Source organism: Phycodurus eques, chromosome 19 (assembly GCF_024500275.1).
Source record: "Phycodurus eques isolate BA_2022a chromosome 19, UOR_Pequ_1.1, whole genome shotgun sequence".
Taxonomy (NCBI): domain Eukaryota; kingdom Metazoa; phylum Chordata; class Actinopteri; order Syngnathiformes; family Syngnathidae; genus Phycodurus; species Phycodurus eques.
In genome coordinates this window covers 5,820,763-5,844,045 of record NC_084543.1, presented here as the reverse complement: position 1 = coordinate 5,844,045, position 23,283 = coordinate 5,820,763, and the positions used below count along the sequence as shown (strand labels likewise).

At 42.7% G+C, this 23,283-nt stretch overlaps 1 protein-coding gene across 1 annotated transcript in view; it reads left to right on the top strand.

The window, feature by feature from the left end:
* fbxl15 (F-box and leucine-rich repeat protein 15) overlaps window positions 1-20,899 on the top strand; it is a 30,909-nt gene extending 10,010 nt beyond the window's left edge. Inside the window, exons 6-7 of the mRNA XM_061706312.1 lie at window positions 10,731-10,895; window positions 20,873-20,899. Coding sequence (XP_061562296.1) covers window positions 10,731-10,763 — 33 coding nt within the window. The 3' untranslated portion in view covers window positions 10,764-10,895; window positions 20,873-20,899. The remainder of the gene's footprint in view (window positions 1-10,730; window positions 10,896-20,872) is intronic.
* Window positions 20,900-23,283: the final 2,384 nt, after the last annotated feature.

Sequence of the window (23,283 nt, the reverse complement as noted above, 5' to 3'; positions counted from 1 at the left end):
TTACTGCTACCCGTCTTGTTCCAGGGCGACGGGAATAACAAACAGCGGGGACGCACTTGGGAGCTATCTTCTCTTATCCCGGCATCAATTAATCTTAAAGAGAGACTCCATTTAAAGCTAATGAGCAGGGATTCAAACTAAGGCACGTTGATACTCGGAGAATGTTGAAGAGGACTTACTGTATGTTGCGGAATTCGATGCTTTTGACTGCAAGTAGCTCTCTTTGCGACCCAACATAAAAAGATAAATGGACACCCGCTGACCCACGCGCAGTCCCTGTTCCTTCATCATATAAACAACAAAAAACAGAGCGAATCAAAGCCAATTCCCCGACGGGTGCTTATATGAAATGCAACGTTCAGGCGCCATACCCTCCCAACCTTCCCCCGGTTCAGAACGTGGCATTTATTTGCAGGCCTCTGTTTCAATTTAAAGGGAATGGCAGCCGAAGGAGGCACAAGGGACAGTGTCTCATCACTGCCACTTACCACTCTTATAGGCCTGCTGCCGGAGGAGGGAAAACTCAGCAGGCAGGCAGCCCCCCCACCCACTTCAACAGTGAAGCCCTCCACCAGTCAATGTCATGCATGGCTCGCTGATAGCCTCGTATTCCCAATCCCTTTTGGAGTGTCTGCACACGCATTTTGACAGGTTCACGGTGTCTTGAAGAACACTGCACCTATTTTAAGATCGTTAAAGTTAGTTCTCCAATGGCAAAATACAACGCAACCGTCCTTTTTCTTGTATGAATGTCTTTTCTGAGCCACTTATCCTCACAAGGGTGGCGGGACTGCTGGGGCCTATCCCAGCTATCGTCGGGCAGGAGGCGGGGTACACCCTGAACCGGTTGATAGCGGTGGTCATTGGCTTTCCTTTTAGAATCAGACTAAATTATTCAATCAATGAATATCACGAAGACTTAATATGGAGCCGTTGAGAAAACAATTTGACCCCGAAACAGCGTAACTTCCCAGCTCAAGGGACGTTCCCGAGAATGCTCTTGAAAAGACGACATACGGACATTCCTCGCCTAAAGGGTTAATCGTTGACGGAAGGAAAAACAAACAGGTCCGGAAATAGCGACGGCGATTTTTTGGGGGCGATTAGCTCATTTGAAATTCAGCATTGTGCCCATACAGGGCTGACGGTGGGGGGTAAATTAGTGCTCGGAGATGAATTACTGAGCCAAAGGGAAGTCACATGTGGAACTGGCATGTTATGAGTGGAAAATACAAAAAAAAAAAATATTGGGACACATTGTCATATAGGAAGTGAGGATGGAAGAAAATATGACATTTGTTTTGCAAGTTCTACTTCTCAGAGGTTTAGCTTCATGGAAAGATGCTATACAGTAAATCCTTCTCCGTCGCGGGGGTTATGTTCCAGACGCCCCACCGCAATAACTGAAAATCCGCAAAATAGAAATACCCTATTTAATATTTACCGTACTTGAAAATTGATTTAAGGCTGTTAAACACCGTTTTAAAACAAACACATTTAAACACTATGTTGAGAGAGTGCAAGAGCAATGGATTACAAAAATCTTGTCCAAACAATATGTAAAAAAAAAAGATAACCACTGTAATAACACACACACACACACACAAACACACTGATATCCTTTAAGATAAATCTTTCAGGTCTTCACATCCATTTTGTTCCCGAACTGTACCCAATGTGACCTTAAACCCAAAGTCCGCACCCAACTTTGATTTTTGCCGTACCGTTTCGTGCTTTTCGCCTTGAACCCCCCCCCCCCCCCCACCCCAAAAACCCCAATCTAAGTATCATAAAACCCATTTTCCAGGTAGACCAGTAAAGTGTCGACACCTCCGCACCGCTCCTCCGCCACCCTGCTCCCCGTTTTCCTTCCGAGCGCCATCCATTTTGATTTCAATTAAAGATCCTGAGTGTGACTGTTGAAGAGAAATTGCCTGCCTTTTTAATTAGCTAGTCTAAGTTGGCGGAAGCAATTGTTTTTTTGTTTTTTTTATCCCCCCCTCAGCACTTTCCATTTGATGAGCCTGCAACTGCCATTTTATAACCATGAGTGAACGTACGTTTTTGTCACACACGCACCCCCCCCCCCCCCCCCAAAGAATGACTCACGTGTTTGTCATTAGTCACTATGAGAATATTATGTGCGTTTGTGTGATTTTTCTGCACGTGGGCCTCTTCCCACATTGGCGATGAAGTGGTCAGTGCAGGTTTAGGACCACATGGTGCGGCGCAGGCCGCTGCCCGCCAGTCAATAATCTATTATGGAGTGCCCCCCGCCACCACCGGTCCCCCATCCCCAGTGTGACTAATGCACTGCACAGAGAATGCCTCCCCGAGGTTAATGCTGCACCGCTGACCCCGCTCCCCTTCTGACAAACTCTGTCAACGCTTGATCGGGAAAAGATGCTCCTCAGCCCAAAAGGAGGGGGTTAATACATCACAGCATAACGTAGCAGTCCCCATATATATATATATCCAGCAAATATGCGCCTGAGTGGCTGTCAGCAGTAATTGACCACTCCCCCCCCCCACAAAAAATATTTTTTTAGAATTGTCTGCATTGCCTATATTGTGGTTCAAACCGTAAATATACCCCAAACTTTGATCTCAAAATTTCAAACTCAATTTACGACATTACCCTTGCCCTTCTGGACAAAGTCAAGGCGCTTGTGTCTCAAGGCACCACTGTAATTTCAATTGAGTAATTCGAATTACAAGCTTGGATTTGGGACGAATTTAACTCATAAGTCAAGGTGCCACTGTACGTCAGAAACTTGGTGTTCCTCCCCAAGTATGAAAGGGGCTTTTAATAAAGGGGCCACCCACCTCATTTGCATGGGGTGATATTTGCGCTCTCGTTATGAGTCTCGTAAATGAATCGGCGCAAATGGCACTGCCACGTGGAATGGGATACGAATCCGCGCCATTAAAGCCCCATCTCTTTGTGTCACCGTGGCGTTCTAACAATAAATCACTTGCCGCCGCCTCCTCCGCCGAGAGACGCTCGTCATTTCAAATTCGAGCAGCGGGTCCTGGTTTGAGGGTGGGCGGGGCCTCGCCGAGCAGACGGAAATTAACCGCACCTGAATGACAAGGCAAAAAAAAAAAAAAAGAAAACTGCCGCCCCCAGAGGGACTGTGATCTACACACAAACTCCCTTTTAATAGACTTACACCTCATTTGGCCTCTAAAGCTTGTTGAAGGGTCCCAAAGGACCGGGGGCGGTGGGGGGGATGGAAGGCGGGCCCCTCAGAGGTCAGAGCCGCCGCCGCTCGCTGTTAAAGCAGCTGCAGTGAAAGTGGAAGCTTGATTAGACGACCATTCACGCCCAGAAGGGGACCGCCGTGCAGGGACAATGGCGCAGTTTCCCTTGCAAAACAACTGCCACCATTTTGGCTGGCCTGCGGAGAGCAATGTGGGTTTCGCTGGAGGCCCCTAATCCTTCCAAAAGACAGAATCTGGCTAAACGGGAAACAGGTTTTGGCCATTAGAATTTGGATTTAAGGACAGTTTGAGACTTAATCCCTCAACCTTCACGAGCCGTAAGATTTGCTACTAACTAACGAGATCCATGCAAAATCTAACAAAACCATTGTAAGATAAAGAAGCCAGTCGCTAAATTAGAGAGTGCACACTGAACTAGATATATAAGCTTCTGGATGGGTTAAGGGGGGGGGACGGGGCTATTCCTTGGGATATTTACGTTGCTTTCAAATGCACAATTTTGATTGAATCCAGATTAAACCTGGTTTTACCATGTGAACTGAGCAAATTCTGTTCAAACTGCATCAGATTTGCCACAGATGTAAATTCTGAATATGTAAACATTGATTTTCCTTGTGGGAAATTTTCCAAATGGGAAATGTGGATCAAATTCAAATGAGACTTTAGTTGATCCTAGCAAAGTTCATCCATATTGGACATGATTTGACAAAGATATTCTGAACATATTAAAAGGAATTTTCCATTTTAAATTCAAATATGCAATCTGGATCAGATTTGGATTCAAACAGATTGAACACAACATGTAATCCGAGCAATTTCTTTCCAAAAAGGACACATTTTGATGGTCCTTATTGAGTGCATTCTGAATACATCAACAGGGTTTTTTCATGTTAAATATACGGTGCTTCCAAAGGGTGCAATCTGCATCGGATTTGGATTCAACATTGTTTGACATGACAACATGTGGCCTTAGCGGAGTTTGTTCAAATTGAACAAGAGCTGACACAAATGTGAGTTCTGAACATACAGTATAAACATGGATTTTCCACTTTAAATTTACAACCCTCCGATGAATATGAATTAAAAGTGAGTTTACCCATATTTTTCAATTGTTGGCAAATGTGGCTCAAGAAATGAGTGAAATGATTAACTCATTAACTTTTTGAAACATTTTATTTCAATGACATCTCACAGCATTGATGGTTAATTATTTGTGAGGAGAGACCTCTTTGCATAGCTCCCCGGGTTAATTCAAAAAAAGTGTCCTCCCCCCCCTCCATGGGGGGGGGGGGCGCGCGGTGTAAAGTTTGCATTTTAAGTGAGGCGCTGCGCCGCATCTTCACTTCCTGAGCTGAAGTGCGGCCGAGGTTAAGTGGTCCCTGGGCTCACGGCACCCATCTCAGCCCAAACATGACAGCTGGGGACTTGACTGTTGCTATGGATATCACCCCCACCCCCCTCCAACACCCTCCTCGTCTTCTTCCTATTGGGGGTCTTGCTCATCCACCCCCACTGCTTGCAAATGCCCCCCTGACTGCTCATTTGAGACCATACAAGTCCTCCCATGCTTGCTTCTTTTCCGTGTTAACGCGTCAACTTTGGTGTTGTTCTTCCCCGTTTCAAAGTGCACGGAAAATGGCTCCGGGTGTACTCAGATGCTTAGCTCGGATTTGGAGTTGGAACATTTCCTAGAATGGGCTCCGGCGCGATGGAAGTGGTGTGCCTTATTACGATTAAAAAAAACAAACTAATAACTATTTGGGTATTCTTTTTGGAAACAGTTGGATTCTGAGCTGAGTTCCACCAAAGCCCAGCTCGGAGCCATTTGCATGTTCCTAATTTTTGTCGGTTACCTTTTCAGTTCAATCTCACATTGTACGTTCGGGTCGTTGCTGTCGGTGTCGATAAGCGCTCATTTCAAACTGTCAAAACCAAACCGTTGTGTGATGTTTAAACCAATTCGAACAACAACAAAAAAATTTTTTTATTTGATTCTCTTTGTGTGCCTAGATTTGTTCTGAAAACTCGCACAAATCTGATTGGCGCACTTGACCAAATGTCCAGCTTTAAACAGTTGGTGTTGGTTTGGTTGGTTTGGAGACCAGAAAAAAAAAATGTCCTGACTCATATAATGTCTATGACTCATATATTTTGTTTGGATTTTGGTGTATTTTGGCATAGATACAAACCTTAATGAGTTGATGATTACAGAGAATAACTTTCAATTTAAGATAATTTAATAACATTAATAAGAACGTGAGTCTTTTCCTGTCTAGTTGACTCATTCCTGTGTGTTCGCAAATGTTCAAATGGGTTTTCCAAACACAGCTATAACGAGGCCCAGTGGATTGGACTACATTGCAGAACTCATTTAACTCATTCACTGTTGGTGGTTTTGCGGTGTAAATATGATCTTTAAGGTATTCATTCCCATTTAAAAAAACAAAACAAAAAAAAACAAAAAACTTTCCTTTCTTCAAAAATTAATCACACATTTGCAATTCTTTAGGGCTACCGAAAATGGCCAGCTCATACACTACATTTATGCGGAGCATACAATTTTCCAACACAAAAATCATAACATGGTCTGGGTTAAGGCTCTCGCTGTTGCATGATGGTATTTCCAGCTAGAGGGGGAAAAAAAAAGAAATCCTCTCGCATGGTGTGCTTGCCGTTGGGACGGCCGACTCGGCCAAACAGTGAAACGAGCAGGGAGTTGTGCGTGGAGGCAATTTGTGGTGTTTGCGAATAATTACGGGCCTTTTTGTGGGCGGTGGAATAATTCCCTGCACTCTTTCCACTTTGATACTGCGGGGCGAAAACTTGTTGAAAATCTTGCCTTGCTATTTGATCCTTTCCTTGTTCTCCCTCAAAAAGCTGCACATTGATAAAGAGCAGTCAATTAAAATTCCAAATTCAAATCCATTAATGTGATGGGCTGATTTTGTTTGTCTGCACAACCTCTACTGCACCACTGTGTCGGTCATGATGTGTGTTTGCTCGCTCCACTTTACTGCTCGTCAAATTTCATCAATTCATCTACATGACAATTTAACAGGATCTTATATAGACCATGTCCTTTCCTTAGCAATCGTTTACATCAATGGCCTCCATCTTTTTTGCTGCAACTTCCCCCCCCCCCTCCCCGCCCCCACATAAAAAAACAAAGTTCACGTTTATTGAAACTTTAAATTGACGGCTTTGCGTTCGAGTTCTCCGTGCACCTCCTCGTGACCCATGATTCCCGGCTTACTCTCAAATTTGGGGCGGCGTAATGAAAGGATCATCGCAAGACAGCAAGTATGTGATGAATGTTTAAATTGGTTTAGCTGCAAGGCCGCCGTTATCAGACTACATCTCTCTGGCGGATGAGTCGGGGGGTCTTTTAACGCTCATGACCGTAATCCCCTGCGAAAAAACGGGCATTTAGTGAAAGTAATTGCTCTCATGAACATCTTAGATTAAAAAAAATAATAATAATTTTATCACGCTTACTGTTTCTACTTTCAAGGGAGAAAGTTAAACCATTGTGTTTTGGACAACATTGAAAAACTGAACGTCTTTTCTGTTGAATTTTATTTACTTAAATGTAGGGAATTAAAATGGCCAAAATTTTCCTGTGTAATGATGGGTAACGAGGCAAAATGGTCCGTGTTTCAATTCACAGTCCTGTTGGGATATACTTCAGGAGAGTCACAACAGTTGCATCAAAATCATCCTAAATGGATATTACACAACTGTGAGTTTAGATCGAATTACCCATGATGCTTAGAGCCAAACCACTTCTGAAAAATGCTAACTGTGGTCAAATAATAACTTGACAAGATTTAGATTTTGTGACATTTTCAATCACAGTAGTCAAACTTGAGGCCTGCGGGCCAGATCCGACCCTCTGCGTCATTTTATGTGAGTTGGTTTCAAAGCTTGCCGCAATTACTTGAGTTCTGTCCAAAGCTAGCCTTAACAATGACCATGACCACATGCTCGGACAATTGTGTAATATGATGGGGTCGTTATCAGGGTTCCCAAAAAGAACGTATTCGGTAAAGGGACAAGAACACGCCTCATCCGTCAACAAACAGAATGCAGCTCAGTTTATTTTCCCTTCTGTTTACTACAGTGTGGTCCGTGATGAAAACAAGTTTGACACCCGTGTTTTCAGGGATGCAAGTGGAGGTTGAAATCTAGGCCGCTACCGCTCCCCTACGCAAAGTTTTAAAGTCAATTTGAAAGTTGTCGTACCTAGCCATTAATCTCTGTCCAATAAGAGCCTTTAAAGTTGCGCCGCTGTGTGTGTGCCAGCCCTTGTCTGCCGAGCGCCTTTCTTCGGGGCAGAACGCCGGCCTGCTGAGAGCACACATGAGCGGTCCACTAAAGGGCCCGAATCCCTGGAAACACCACCCTCACCCCCGTAAAAACTCCCCCCCGCTATCGTCCCACCTGCCGACATTGCATCCATCTCGCCGTGTGTTGGCACTGTGCGGCAGCAGCTCGCCTTCCCTCTGGAGCCTGTACACCATCACGCTCCGATTAGAGGAAATTTGTACCTCAATATTGTCAACCTCCCGCTTTCCGTGCCTGCGCCTGCACAGAAGGCACGGGCAGACATTTGGGCGGCGGCCAAGCCTTCCCGAGCACATGTGAGGAGTCCGACCCCCCCCCCCCCCCCCCCCCCCCCCTTTCCCCCGCCGCCGCTCCTTTCGAGCTTTATCGCCTCCCGACTGATGGGACAAATGCCGGGCGGCAGAAAATAAACTTATCTCATTTGGATGACAACACGTTGCCTCAGGTTTTAATGTTGCACCATTCCCGGCGAGGCGGACGGGGTCAATTGTACGTTTCCAGCGGAACCAGGGAGTCTTCAACTGCGAAAATGCCTGACAGTGAATTTGGAACAATTTGCAATATTGACTCCCTTTAGTGTAAAGTATCAGGCTAGTATGACACCGCCGTTTGTATGTATTAGGGGAAAATACAAGTAGGCGATAGTTTATATGTCCGTGTTTTCTGTTAGCTTTCCCCCCAGAGTGGTGGATGCTTGACATGATTGATAGCCCCGGTAGATGATCTCCAATACAAAAATCATTATTGAACAGCAGGGCTGCCGTTGTGTGTCTCCCTTTGATTTAAGTAGTATATTTTCATGATCTATAAAGAGGCCAGCTGGAGAGAAAATGGTTTGCTCTCAAACATTTAGTGTCTATAAGCCATCGCGCTCATGATTGGGGAAATGATTGCCACCCCTTTACGCCTTTTTCCTTTCGTTATGGTCGCATCCGTTGCGCTGAGCAAATTGGTAATAACCGGCTAGATTAACCCCAATACAACGCTGATTAACATTAGCTTGCTTGGCTAAATCAATTCTGCAGGGAGTGTAATTGAACTTATCTGGAATATTTAAGCGCGTCTGTAATCTTTCTCCAATTGTGTGTGCGTTGGGTTGTGTAAATGCAGTCCCTAAAAAGTGTTAATCACGCCTTTGTTTTAGGGAGCAAACATGCCGACTGAAAATGGAAAACTTGTGCTAAACTAAGTGAACAATAGTCTCGTGCTTAGTGGAAACAACATTTGAAGGATGAATCCCCCAAATTGAAATCATTATGTCATCACAAATAATCCTGTGTATGGTTGAAGAACAGTAAATCAATCAAAGGTAAAAAAAAAAAAAAACAATGGACTAAAAGCTGGAAGTACTAACTGGGTAGCCTAAAGGCGAGCTCAACACCCAAGAACTGAATGACTCACTGGCGTCGGAACTGCCCAATAATTGACACAGTACAAAAGACATACAGGCAGATAAGGAGCTGATTGGTTGGCCACCAAAGGAAGAGGGCAGGACTGAAGCTTCAAACTGGACAAACATACTCGCAGTAAAACACAAAAAGACCATTCCGTTCAAGGACCATTCCTACCTTAAGGGCCTTCTTAAAGCGACCTCTTCAGGACCTTTTAAGCACAAATTTGGTTACATCGTTCTGACAAGCCAAGAGTCTCGGTACAAAAGAGCAAGAAAATAAAACAAGTGCCTCAAAAGAGCAGCAGGCTATCATTGTGCTCAAATGAATTCAGTCCTGCTGCCCGCTCCTTTTGCCCCATAAATGGAACTGGTCTTAATTGCTTAATTGTTTGTCCTCGTTCTTTTCCATTTAATTTGAGTGCCACATGATTGGGGGCGCTAAGGTGGTCTCTCCTCAGACTATTAGGCATTGCGGTGTGAGAATACACCCTCCAAATTGGAAAAGACCGGACTATACTGTGCGCAGTCTGCAGTTCTTTGTTTCATTGTCACCGTCAATATTCACCAACTGACTTGACATACAGTGGTGTGAAAAAGTGTTTGCCCCCTTCCTGATTTTTTTTATGTTTGCATCTTTGTCACACTTAGAACTCATTCACTGCCAGCCTTCCCAGTTAACATGGATATTTGACTTCTAAAGCCGTCAATGGCAGTGAATGCCATTTTTTCCCATCATCAAACACATTTAAATATTAGTCAAAGACAACAGAAGTAAACACAAAATGTAGTTTCATCCATATTTTACAAACGAAGTAAAGATTGGCATTTGTTATCTTATCGCTTTGGTCTTTTGTGAATAGTCCCTGTGATTTTGTTAAAGTTCTGACGGGAAGTTCAATAATCACCGCTAATGTCAACTAGCTAAGCTATGAACACTCCCACCTTTTCCCACAGTACAATAAATACTTAGCAGCACTACCGCAAGGCTGCTTCAAATGTTGACTATAAGTGAGCAAAAACCACAAAAGTGGGTGGAGTGTTAAAAGAAGAGCTGCATAACTGTCAAAAAGTCTTTCTTTTTCTTTTTTAACTGACTAAGTGATAATTAGCATTTGTTAGCTTGTCCTTTTATGGGTCCCTTTGCTTTGTGAGCCTTATGAAGAGGTTACATCACCTAAAATTCGACATAATTAGACTTGAGAATGACATAATTGTTTAATGTAACCAATGCAATAAGTGCGATTCTTCCTGTTGTCACAGTATTACGAATAAGAGGCTATGGCATTGTACATGTTGCTTTGGTTTAAAATGTCTCTCGCAGTTTCCTAGCAGCGGTTTTCCTCTTGACAACCAAGCGGACATCTGCAGACATGAATCTGTTCACTGATCTTGATCAGCAAAGTCTGTTCTCACACTTCTGCACGGCGTCTCGTGGACGCGAATGACAGGAGCGTCAAAAAAGTCCCGCGACACAGACGACTTGCGTTTTTAATTAAAAATGTGATATTTTTAGCATTCATCCTTTTCTTTCTTCAAAGCCTTTGTAAGTTAAAATGGGGCAAACTCCACCGCATGTTTCTTTTCTGCCCAAGTCAGCCAAAGTCTTCCTGCGTCAGGTTAATCAGGTGTAATTTAAAATCCAAAATTCCTGACAAGACATTTTCGGACCAGCTATCGGCGAGAATGTTCTGCATGGCTGTTTGAATCAAATACTGGTTATCTCTTTTATTGAGCTGTTCTAACCTCTGTCCACTCTCATTACGGACAGGAGGCAGTGAATTTCCCGGCCAATCAAGACTAACGCCAGCAGACAGGCGCAGGGCCGCGACGCTTTAACAAGGTAGAATGCAAAGGTGCAGAGAACATGGAATTGCAACCGCTCCGCCGGAGTCAGCGGACGAGGTGTTAATGCCGAAGAAAATCATACATAAATGTAAGCACAACGTTACACTTACAAACTTACAAATGTGTTAGAAATGCTGTTGTTTGCCATGAAAACTTCTAAACTATCTCAACATTTTGGGGTTAGAACATATGATTTAGACATATCTTTCAGTAATATCAAAATACTTGTATTTGTTGAAACTGTTACCCATCTACATTTTGGGATTTCATCAGAGATTTGGCGTTGTTTTAAAAAACAAAATTTCCCAAACACACCACTGTCAATGTCTTTTTTTAACTAAGACAAAATGTCCCCAAACTCTAAAGCCAGGCATAACTTTCTGAATCGTGAGCCCATTTTTAGCATGACCGTTCCCATTCCGCAGTTTGCTGAACTGTTGTCACCTTAAGTTGGTTGACAGCTGCCAACAAATTGACATTACTGCCATCTGGAGGACTTTAGACAAACAGCACCAAACTGGAACATACAATGAAAACAGTCAAGTCGCAGCTCTGGTTTGGTACGTTGGTGTTCACGTTCAAAATCACCGTCTTTTTCTTTTTCTTGCAAATATACTATGCAGGGGGTTACCGAATTCATTAATTGTAACATCCAGAAAGTTAGTCGGTCATTCTTTCCACCCATTTTTCCACACAGACGAAAGAAACAACAATAGGCAAAGGCCACTTTATCGACGTGTTTTCGAAAAACGGCTTCTTCTTTGTAAGCTTTTTTTTACTGTTGCCAATGCGCATTGGCGCCATCTGCGGGACATTAGTGGAACATCATTAACCCAAAGGTACAATTGTGTGTGGAAATGCAACAATGGACCTACGTTATGTGCCGTTTCGCGGTTAAAAATGGCCGGGGTGAGGTTGCGAGGTGAAGTTAAATCCGAGCGTTCTGGTGCTGAGGCACACCAGCTGTGTTTATGGATTCCTACTGCACCTGCTGGGGTTACTGAGCGAGTGCAGTGAGGGATTAAGCGCAGGGGCACCAGGGGGTAGGAGGGCGGGGGCGCCGGGAAAGGCGGAAAACGGAAGAACGGCTTCGTGTGAAGGAAGCGTGTCATCCCCTCCCGCGCGTCTCCGCAAGGTTTTGCACCGTCGCTTGCTCTCGTAGATTAGGAAAAAAAAGTTGCCAGCGGAAGACAAAAGCCGTCAGTCAGTTGCGATTTTTTTGGGGTCCGGTTTGCCGGAGCGTACTCGTTCTTGATTACAACGGTGACATTTTACTTGGGGATGAAGCTGATTAATGTCGGCGAGCGTCGAAACGCACCGCTCAGCACTTCTCGTGATCACCGGAGATGGATTAGGAAAGAAGGCTTTCAAATTGAATGTACCTCTCCCCGCTCGGCCCACTAATTGTGCCATTTACCACCACTTGAGTCAGTGACCGCCGCTATTTAGTCAAACTAATGATGATGCACAGTCAGAGTCATCCCCTGATAATTAAACCCCGGGCTCCATCTCTTCTCCGGTATTAGCGTTTCCCCCCCCCCTTTTTTTTTTTTATTTGGGCGAATTAACAGTCTCGCTGGAGAACAAATCGAGTCACTTAGTTCCTTTAAATTACTGGTGGCGTTGTTATCTGGGAAATGACTCCCCTCCGCCCCCCTTCCAAAATCCATTTCCTGTCACTTGTTATTGATTACGCAAACTTGACATTCTTGTTTTGAGGGTTCAGGCAGGTGAGCCTTCGCCGCAAGGATCCTCACTCACGTAGTATAAACATTAGAATGTCAGTGTCATCATCCGGATATATTTTTTGCATAATTTTCACAACACCCACGAGATTCACAGGTTTTCCAGTCGCTTGTTCTTTTATATTTACGGCCTACAAGTGTTTTCCATGTCCATATTTACTTGAGGCTATTTATGACTATTACTGCGCTAGCATAGGTTAGTGATAAACTACGGCGCATTTTACATGGCCGCCGTAGGGACAAAACTCGATCTCAAACGGAGAAATCACTTTTTATTTTTAACCTTCGGTACAACGTGTGTGTGTTTGCTCCAATTTCAATTGTTTGAATTGGAAATCTTCCAAAATGCTTGCGCCAGCGGTTGCACTTAGAGCATTCAGACCGAATTCTTCCTCAAAGTTTATTGGTACAGACCAAGCGTTGCAGTGCAATCACAAATGTGCTGTGGACGTGTTGCTATTCTAAGCGAATAATTTAAAGCAGCCAGTTTGATTTTCTTACAATTTTGTATTTTAAACACACTGAAAACCAATCCGGTGTAGGTCACGGTATGCTAAGAAAACAGCCTATATCTCCGGTTTTTGTCATTGGCGACAAAGCAAATAGTTATTACTGCGTGTAGCGGTGCACATAAAAATGGATCGGTTTTAAGCTCATTGTTCACTGGGTTCAGTAAGGGAACAAAATGCCAAACCTAAAACCAGAGGTGGGAGTGGTAAGTAAAACGTTTGTCTTAACTTTCTCGTCCCAAGTTACTGTGGCAAAAATCCAGCAAATCGGGTCAAGTCATCACTTGTGTTATGCAAGTCAAGTCATACAATCATATATTGGAGTACAAGTCGATTTTATGACACTTAAAAGAAAACATAAAACACTTCAAGCTGCTCGCAGTTAATTCTCCAATACGTTTCTCAAATTAAGCAATAATCTATACAATAAAATACAAATAATTACTTGTGAAAATATGACGTCTTAAATCTTTTATTGGAAAACTGCAACATCAATAGTTTTGTTTTTTTGCAACAGTGACTTGCTGCCCACAAAAATACAAAACGGCTTCACTCGAAGGCTTTTTCCTTTCAAGGCTGACACCTCCGCTCCCAAAATAAAACGTTCCTGCGCGTCCCTGAAAAAGCATCGCATTTTGTTCCGCGGCGGAGTGCCCGTGCCGAGTGTCGGCCGTAAGTAAATGAATAAATAGGCTGATGTTGAATTTTCCCCTCACTTGGCTCCACTGACACAAATAGGATCTACGGTAATTTATAATGCCGTTAGGGGAGGCTGCTCTCGCTGGATGCGAGGTGTCTGCCACCTTTCGGAGGACCTGCGGGGCTCCCGACGTCCCGCTTTGCTATTCTACTCGCCTTCCTCGTGGAAAGCTAAGTGACATCAAGCCTCGTTATTATCATCACATGCCACATTTGTAAGTGGTTAGCCTGCAAATTGTGATGAAATAGGCTGAAGCCCCTTCTGAGGTGGACTTAGTGAAGTGTTGGGCGCCAAGAAGGAGGGAAAAGAGGGCCATTGGGAGCAGTTTGTACAATCTTAAACCTACTGTATTGTTTGTGGCTTTGAAATGTGTTGGATCCCTCCTGAAATGACGTAAAGACTATGTCTGAAAGTCTCCTGAAATCAGCCTTGCAAATACATTTGAAGGCTGTCAAGCGCACAAAAACGCAACAGGTGGGGCCATAACCCCCAGGGACCTTTTAGCCAATAAGAAGCCTGAAGAAAGTGTTTGTGGAAAAGGCACAATCAAAACAATGAAGAATCAAAAGGAAGATTCAAGATGCTTATTGTCATATGTACAGTAAAAAAAACAAAAACACACACACACAATGGTCGCACTGAGCAATGAAATTCTTACTTTGCTAGTCTCTCTCCACTTATTCAAAGAATATAAAAGATTAACAAAGAGCAATTTTAGATAAAGAATGAAAAATATGTATATAATGTGCAAAGATGCAGGCATTTGCCCAAAACATATATAAACATATAAACACATTCTTGCATCCTTGATCCTTCCTTTTGCTGAAACCTGCTTTCCTGACTTTCTTCCTCCCTTCTTTCCCTTCCTGATACCTCAGACCTGCTTTTTTTTTTTGCATCCTTCCTTCCTTTGCTTTTTCTGCATTCCTTCCTTCGGCACCTGTCTAATATTGCTTCAGAATCCACTTTCTTTGTTTTTGACTCCAATTATTATGGTAGCTGAATAAAAATAAATAAGTGCGTCTACTTTGGGCCCACCCTGTGTATGGGCCATTCCACCAAATCTGTGCCATTTGCGACCCCATGTATGAATGCATGATAAAAGTAAGTGTAAAGTAATTTTTTTAAACCAATAAAAATGCCATGCACATTCATCTGATTTCTTATTTAATAAATACAATTTAAAAGGTTGATTTAAACTACCCCGAAGATCGGAAAAATTGCATTTGTTGACAGTCCCCACTTCCTAAAATTAGACTTTACCATAAATTATCATTTAAATCTTTTAGAGAGATTTTTTTGAAACATATTTGTGTTACTACACTGTAAGTTTATTTTCTTAAAAAGAAAACTATTTACTTTAAATTCGTGTCCCTGTGTTTTCGCTCAGTCCTGTTCCCCTAAAATTCCTAAAATGTGGAATATTCCACAAGTCACATGGTCCGCAGGCCGTGGAAAGGCCAAAACGGAGCTCACAGGTAGTTTTTCTGTATATTTGATGATATTTTCAACTATGACTGGGGTTAAAGTCTTGTAACCTAAATTATTATTTCTTGTTGAATCACTGTAATGTGCTTAGTGTCACCCTGCTATTAGCATAAATGCCATGTGGCTATATTTCATTTATTTGCTAATTCAATGGTAAAAACTCGCTCCTGTTATTTTCATTCCTGCTACTCAAATGATGACTTTCCAGTACAATAAAACAGTGACATAAACAAATAAAGTTGCCAGAGATGATTTAGAGTTGAAAATTTTGTGATTTGTGTTTATTTTGAGAGAGTTACAAGCAAATGGCACCGATTCGGTGGAATGGCCTCCTGTACATACAATGTATCGGAATGCTATCAACAAATACGCAATGAAAAACTAATAAACTAAGAAAGTAATTGACACGACTTGACTTCAAAATCCTTTACTAAGAGGAAAAGTGTGTGGCATTGTACTCAGTTTGATCTTGAGGAGTTGGTGATAAAAAAAATGAAAAAACAAAAAAAAGCATCACATGGTGACCTTAGAGTGCACACGATCACGAGGTGCCCCCCCCCCCACACACACACACACTCTCGCACATATAATGAGGGGGAAAATCCCTTGTTGGCATCAGCGTCAAATTAGGGAAACTCAAGTCTCTAACAAAAGGACTGACATCCCCCCTCTCCTCCTCACCAAGTTGCCCCCCCCCAAACCCCCTTTCCTTCCGTGGTGTCCTGGTCTACTGTTTCTCTGTCACGTCAATTCCTCGGAGGGTTCATGTGACAAAACACTTGAAAGTTGCTTTGTCCCTCCTCCTTGTCACGTTACACTCGTTACTCCTCCTCCTGTTGTCTGCGCTGTCAGCCCATAGCCTGGCACCTGCTCTCATGTTCCCAATTAGTCGTGTTTAATTAATTATGTGCGTCGTCTTATAGCTGGCGACGTCTTGGGGTAAACGGTTTATTGGGTGCACCTGTATCATCGAGACGAAGAGCGAAACATGCTCTAAGTATGGCGTCACTTGGGAATGTCCGTATTGCTTTTAAATAACGTCCCCCCCTTTTTTTTTTAAGGTGAAGTAAAATCAATTGTATGTGCCACTACTAGTTTCAACACAATATTCTGATGACTATCGCGTTCATGGAATAATAATAAAAATATTCATACATTTTTGTCCATCTCAGGGGACCGCCATGTAGCGCATTACCACCCTCTCTGTCGCCCAAAATTAACGTCACAACTGCTCTCGCGCTTGCGTTGCGAACGCCACGTGACCAAACACCGGAAACTAGATCAGCAGACCCCCCGCGTGTGCTGCGATAACTAGCACAACTATGTGGATGATGAAAAGGTTTGAACCCAAAATTACAAAAGTTTTGTTCGAGTGCGTTTGACAGCAAAGGGCGATATTGTGCAACATGTCGGCACCCCGAGACTGATGAAAAATAATGAATTCATCCGCTTAATATTTATCACACAAACCCAGTATTAATCAGAATGCTGTATTTAAACTAGAGGGGGCACATACAATGTATTCTTGAAAATTTCAATTGATGTTTGGTTCCCCTTCAATGAAGATAGCATTAAATTAATCCGAAATTAATAGCAGAATTCTTTAGGCTGTTGCAGGTGTACCTAATGTTATGACCAGTGAGATGAGCGCGAGTCGATCTTTTTCTAGGCCGTTTGCCAGTGCGGGTGAAGGGACACTTGACGTCACTGTAGCTGCGTCCCAGCTGCTGCGCTGCTTGCTGCCGCCTTGACATCTTCTTGTTACGTCGGCACGCACGAGACACCAAACAAAAGCTTCCATCAAATATTTACCGACCCGACCGCCATAACACAAACCGGGACAGCGCAAGCTGATTGACTGGATAAGGCCAACCTCGCGCTCATCGAGTTTCTAGCAGAGAAGACAGAACGACCGGGAGGACTGTTGTCATTAAAAAATATCATCGGTGTTCAATGAAAAATGTATTCTGTTTTTTGGTATTTTTTTAAAATTGAAAACCAACCAAAATATGTGATGGACAAGCGGTAGTTCAATCCATCTTTTTTCCCCATCTGGCAGTTGCCAAAGGTGGTCTTTTGAAATTACAAATTTGCTCAAAATACCTTTCATAACATGTTATTATTTAGTTTATTATTGAACAATATCAATATGCATCACTTCATTTCTATCAATCTCTGCCAGTGTTTACATTTTCAAATGATCACTTCTACAACATTCCTAGAAAATCACAATGTCCCATCACTGCTGAGCTATTAGTTCCTTTCCTGCGGTGCTTACATCACCTGAATTTGCACATAAGTTGAAGCACTATCCTATGCTAACACAGTACCGAAGTTAAAATGACTTTAAATATTTAAATATGCTGGTACTGTTTTAAACAACCACTTTCTGACTGAATTGTAATTTTTAGTTTTAACAGTTTGGTAAAACGAAAAAAGTCAAAAATAGTTGTTGTTTTCTTGACAAAAGACCGGTGAAAGTTTGAGCAATAAATCCAGCGTAACTGTTGCCACACAGTTGTTTTGGGAGGCGCCGGTGTGACAGCTGATTGCAAACAATAATATTTGTCCTAGGCGCGCATAATTACATCTTCTCCTGCTTTGACTCGCCTTGCTTCCTGGAGGACTTGTTTGCCGAGCCTTAATGACAAGAAGTCGAGTTGACAAGCCCGGTGTGAGACAGTTAAATGCCCCCTCGCCGCTCTGGATAATTAATAAATAAAGTACCAGGGGAGTCCTGTCATGGCTTCCTCTATGACGGGGGGCTGTCTCCAGTGCGCTAAAGCATTAAATGACCAATTCCTGTCAGACGAACTTCCACCGCACTCCCCCGGCGCCCCGGTTCTCATCGCCGCCTTCGCCCCGTGCACACGCGCCCGTATCGCTTTCTTTCCAACAAGAGCCGCTTTGCCGGCAGTTTTCCTGCGACTGGTGGCTGTAGTTTATTTCGGCTGAATTAATTGGTCCCTGAATGAATTGCGTTGACAGGGCAATTCATCATGTGTTTGGCCTGACAGTGAGCGGAGGCGGAGGAAGGAGGAATTCTGGGGTAACACGGGCGGTGGTGTGGTGTGGGGGGCGGGGGTTTGATGATTCTGCTCCCTACCCTCCCTACTCTCCAGTATCTCTCTCGGAATATTTGCCAGCGCCTAACGCCGGGGCTGACAGCTGATTAGAAGGCCGCCTCTGTCTGTTTTGGAGGGTAACCCCCCCCCATTTTCCAGCCAGTCAGGTAGCAAGTGCGGCACCACCGGCGGGCGATACGTTCACTAAGTGCGTCATGTAGTCGTCAATAGCCATTAGGCTAATTATTCCCTGGCAAAGCAAGTGATGTTGGTGTTCACCTGACTTCTAACCGATCAACCTTTGAAAATGTGCCAATGCAACAAAACATTCTTCTTTGTTTTTATTGTGTTCCTTGGGATTTTCTTTAACCGCAAAGATTTGATTTTTTTTTACTTTTGGAGGTTCAGTTCAGCAAGCTGTTTTTGCACTTGTGTGATTTCTATCTGATCCAATAATTAGTCTTTTGACTCATTTAGAAATTTGTCCGGGCAACCAATAGTTCTTCAGTGTTATCGTATCACGTGGAAAGTAGTTTTCACAATTATCTAATCTCTACCTGATCCCATCAGCGTTTGTTTGACTTTTTTTTTGTTTGAAATTGTCCTGAGCAATCCATCGTTTTTATCGTATACCGTGGGATTTTATTTATTTTTTTTGTCCCCCAAAACATTTTTTACTGTAAACGTTTGGTTCCCAAAAGCAATATTTGCACTTCTGCGATTTCTGTCATATCTAATCAACTGTCTTTAGGACTCATTTGGAAATGTGTCTATGCAAGCAAACGTTCATCGTTTTAGATATTTTTCTTCAGGTGCAAGGATTTGATGCTTAGCAAATTGTCAGGGACCAAATTTTAGGTGGTCACCAAAATCATCCCAAAAAAAAACATCCCAAGGATTTATTGTGCATTTGACACGCCACTAACCAAATTAGCATTCGGCAGTCGCAGCATATTCATGGCGAACGCAAGTACATGCGGCGTGTGCAGTCAGCAGTTCGAAAGGTCAACAGTGGTTCTGACGCCGTCCTACACAAGTCAAGTACACGGGTCCTAAACTTAGTTCCATGTCGCTCTTGTCACTTCCACATTTGAGTTACACTAAACAAAAGTGCCAAATATATGTTTAATTAATAAGAAAGAAGCACAAGCAATAATAAAGGGTTAAGGACTAGGGGTGTTCCGAGACTAGAATGGAGTCACCACCCTTTCACGTTGACATCCTTTTGGTGAAGACCATTTCATTTCATAGTGCCTCGTTATAGTCCTGACAAAATGCATCATCTTGTTAAAGGATTTTAAGTGGCATGTCTACTAAATGTACATAACGCACTTTTACTATCATGTTTAAAGCTGGAGGACCAGACTATATAGCGAACGCAAATTTGTCTGTGCTGTTTATATATCTTCTTTTAACGTTAGAATGGTTTGCCCCTAAGACTTTGCGAGGAAGTTACAACTATGTGGGAACTATATCTGGTTCAAAATTGGACCATTCTATCAAACCCATGTTACAATAACCATAACAGCTTCAGATTTATATAACACCTTTCAAAGGACCTTCATATACGCTTGACCATAACCAATCACATCATACCAATACTGTAGCATATACAGTATAACAAATACTGTATATTTATATGCTGCTGTCTGTTGTCATGTGGCGCTGCGCAGTCGACAAGCTGTCAAAAATCAACAGCCTTGTAGGACTAGCAGCTGTGAAATAATGCTACGCTGTTAGCGCGTCGACCGAAATGCTAATGTTGTGCTACTATCGTGAGGTCATGTTCGTTTCCAAAAGCTTAACCGCCCTAGCAACAGTAACTAAGATGTAGCCGAGAATTAGCAATAGGTCAATTAGCTCTGTGTGGTACATGTGTGGTTTTGAGGGCTAGAAAATGGACTGCTACTGTACGCTTATTTTCCGACAGCGCACTAAACATCCCATTAGCGTCCCCGACGTGCTGTCACATGTACACAGTGCTTTTTATCGCACGCCCAAATCCTCAGCCAATTGCACACGGCTAATCGAGACGGTGTCCGCCAGCTGTAAATCAATAACGACATAACTAAGTCGTACCAGGCCGAGGGATTACGGCGAGAAGAAAAGAGTGAAAATAAGCTCTCGGAGAGAGCGAGAAAGAGGTGGAGGTTGAGGAGGGATTTCACGCATAAATCTAGCGGCTGCAAATTTTAAGCACAAATTGAATTCCGAGGTGACGAGAGAGAGAAAATAATTAATTCAACTTTACAAAGCGGCAAGAGAACCGGAGAGAGAGAGAGAACGAGAGAGAGAGAGAGAGAGGGAACGAGAGAGAGAGAGAGAGAGAGAGAGAGGTTAAACACTTTATGCGCTGCTCTCTGATCCGAATCGGAGAACACATTCCGCGGCTCCCGTCTCTGATCGCAGTTACACCTGAGAAGTCGCTTCATTTGTCGCTAAACAGGCCCGTTAGCAGGAGACATTTATACAAATACCTTTTTTTTTTTACACAGATTTATACTCTGAAAGCACAGGAAATAAGTCATGATGTATGCATTTTTGTCCTCTAATTTAAGGTTGAGCAATCCACGACGCGTGGGCCGTATATGAACCCCTCGAGCGTTTGATGTGGGCTGACATGACATTCAACGCCACGCCCTCACTCTGTAAGAATTTGAGCTCCTTTATTCGCATCAGTGGTTATTCAGCGCAATTGTGAGTTACTTAGTAATTATTACTAGGCTCATTTCTACCACGACAGCATGCAGTTAGCTACATAGCCAGCTATGCCTGCATCCCAAAAATGCATCTTCCCGGGATGCCACGATTTACACAACATCTTGGTTTTGAAATTTAAATTCCCAAGCGAGGAGGTGAGAACATGGACGAGCCCGCCACCACCCGTCCACCAGCCGAGAGGAGCCCCAGAAACCTGTTAGCTCCCAAGCTAGCTGGCGGCTCCCCGCGGAATGGAAAGCCCCCCCCCCCCCGATGACCTGGTTGGATACTGTATATTCCAGGCACCGGAGGCTTTAAGTAGATGTATTTTCACGGCTCAAACATGTGGGCATAACAAAGTTGCTCAAAGAAGTGACATAATTTTTAGCGGTGCACGGTTACATGTATTCATTGGAGACCGCAACTTGATTTTTCACTTTTTTGAAGCCCCTTGCAAATTTGGCAAGATTGTTAACAACATTGACTTTACAGAGAATTTAATATACATCAAACATTTTATGAAGTGGCCTCTGCTGTAATACATCTGAGTAATGATATTGTCTAATGCTGCATTATAAGTAGCTTAAGTTTAAGCGTTTATGACATCTGAAATATAGGGAAATTAGTGTATAATGTTTGTATACATTTGACATTTCTTCCCCACTTTTACGCTCTTGTGTTACTGGCATGTCAAGATATTTAATATCCGATACATGGGAGGAGGTGATGAAAAGATCAGAAAAAGACATAATAATAGATACTTTAACATATTAAATTTACAAGATCCTCATTTTCCAGAGGCTGAAACCAATGCAAGGCTGACGTACATATTTTTAGTATTTAAGTAAATAATTGTTTAAATAACAGCCATGTTTTTGGTAAAAGATTTCAGACACTTTTATTATTATTATTATTATACAAGTGTGACCAGCATTAATGAAAGAGATAATACCCATGAACATGAAAGACAGTTCTTACTGTATTTACATGAAGTGTTTTGTCACACACACACAGATGCACGTTCACACACACACACACACACACACACACACACGCTCCTACAAATGAACATTAAATAAACCCCACCCACTGTACCTTTAACAGCTTCAAATGCATATGATGACCATCTGCACTGCATAGAATTTATACATTTCGACTTCCTCGTGAAGCATGTGGCTTGTCCCTAATAATATTAAAAATAATAACCATGGAAACAATAATAATAATAATAATATTAATAACACTGATATCAATGATAGGCGGCCTGTAAATAAACAACGAAAAGTCTTTGGCAAATGTAAATTACATTCAGTCAAAACAAAACAAAAAGAAGCCTGAAACATGATGATGCTGAAGCTTTGTTTTTTTCCCCCTCAAATTTAAAGTTTGATAAGGCATTGGCCAACTTTTTGACTCCATGGCCATCAGCAGTGACTTAAAAAAATGAATTTCAAATTTCTATTTATTTTCTTTTTAGGGAGTGGTGCCAAGCGACAATGGGGGATGGCTGTTGGATCTTCTCCTGCCAAAGACTTCATCAACTTAAATGAAAACATCCAGCAGTAGTGCACGTTGTCGAGATACGTCGCTTTAAGTGCCAAACCTAAAGCTCATATGCATAAAGGATTCCTGCATATACTGTACAACAACGCTCCAGTGTTGCAAACCTCCAAAATAGTGCAAAATCAACAACAAAAATAAGAAAAACGACACAAAATGTTGCCTTTCATATCCTGACACAGCAGTTTAGTCCGTTAAATGATTTTAAAAAAAACAGAACAGAAATTGAAAATATCATTAGGAATACATCCATTTCCTTCCATGGCGACTCACTGTATTTTTTTATTTTATTTTTATTTATTTTTTTTGAACATGTTGATTGTGTTTCACAGAGTCCTAATCTTCTCACGGCATCCGCCATGCTTGATGATGGATAAAAACGCAGCCGGCTCATCTCACGGCATTCCCGTTTGACTCGAGTCAAGGGAGAAAAAAATAGGAAAATAAAAGGCCGCTGCTACATTTTTAAGCCCCGAACAGTCCTTGCTGAGAGCTGCCAAGCAAAGGAATGTACAGTATTGATCCACAATGGCTGATTTTAGTTGTTTTGTTTTGTTTTTCCTCCTCACTTTTCCACAACAGTCTACTGTTCATCAATTTCAAATGGGTGGTGAAGAAATCTGGAACCGCCCAACCCGCAAAAAAAACAGAACAACAAAAAAAAAAAAATGGTCTCATCGTGCGAGCTCGGTGTCCTCACTGTGCTCAA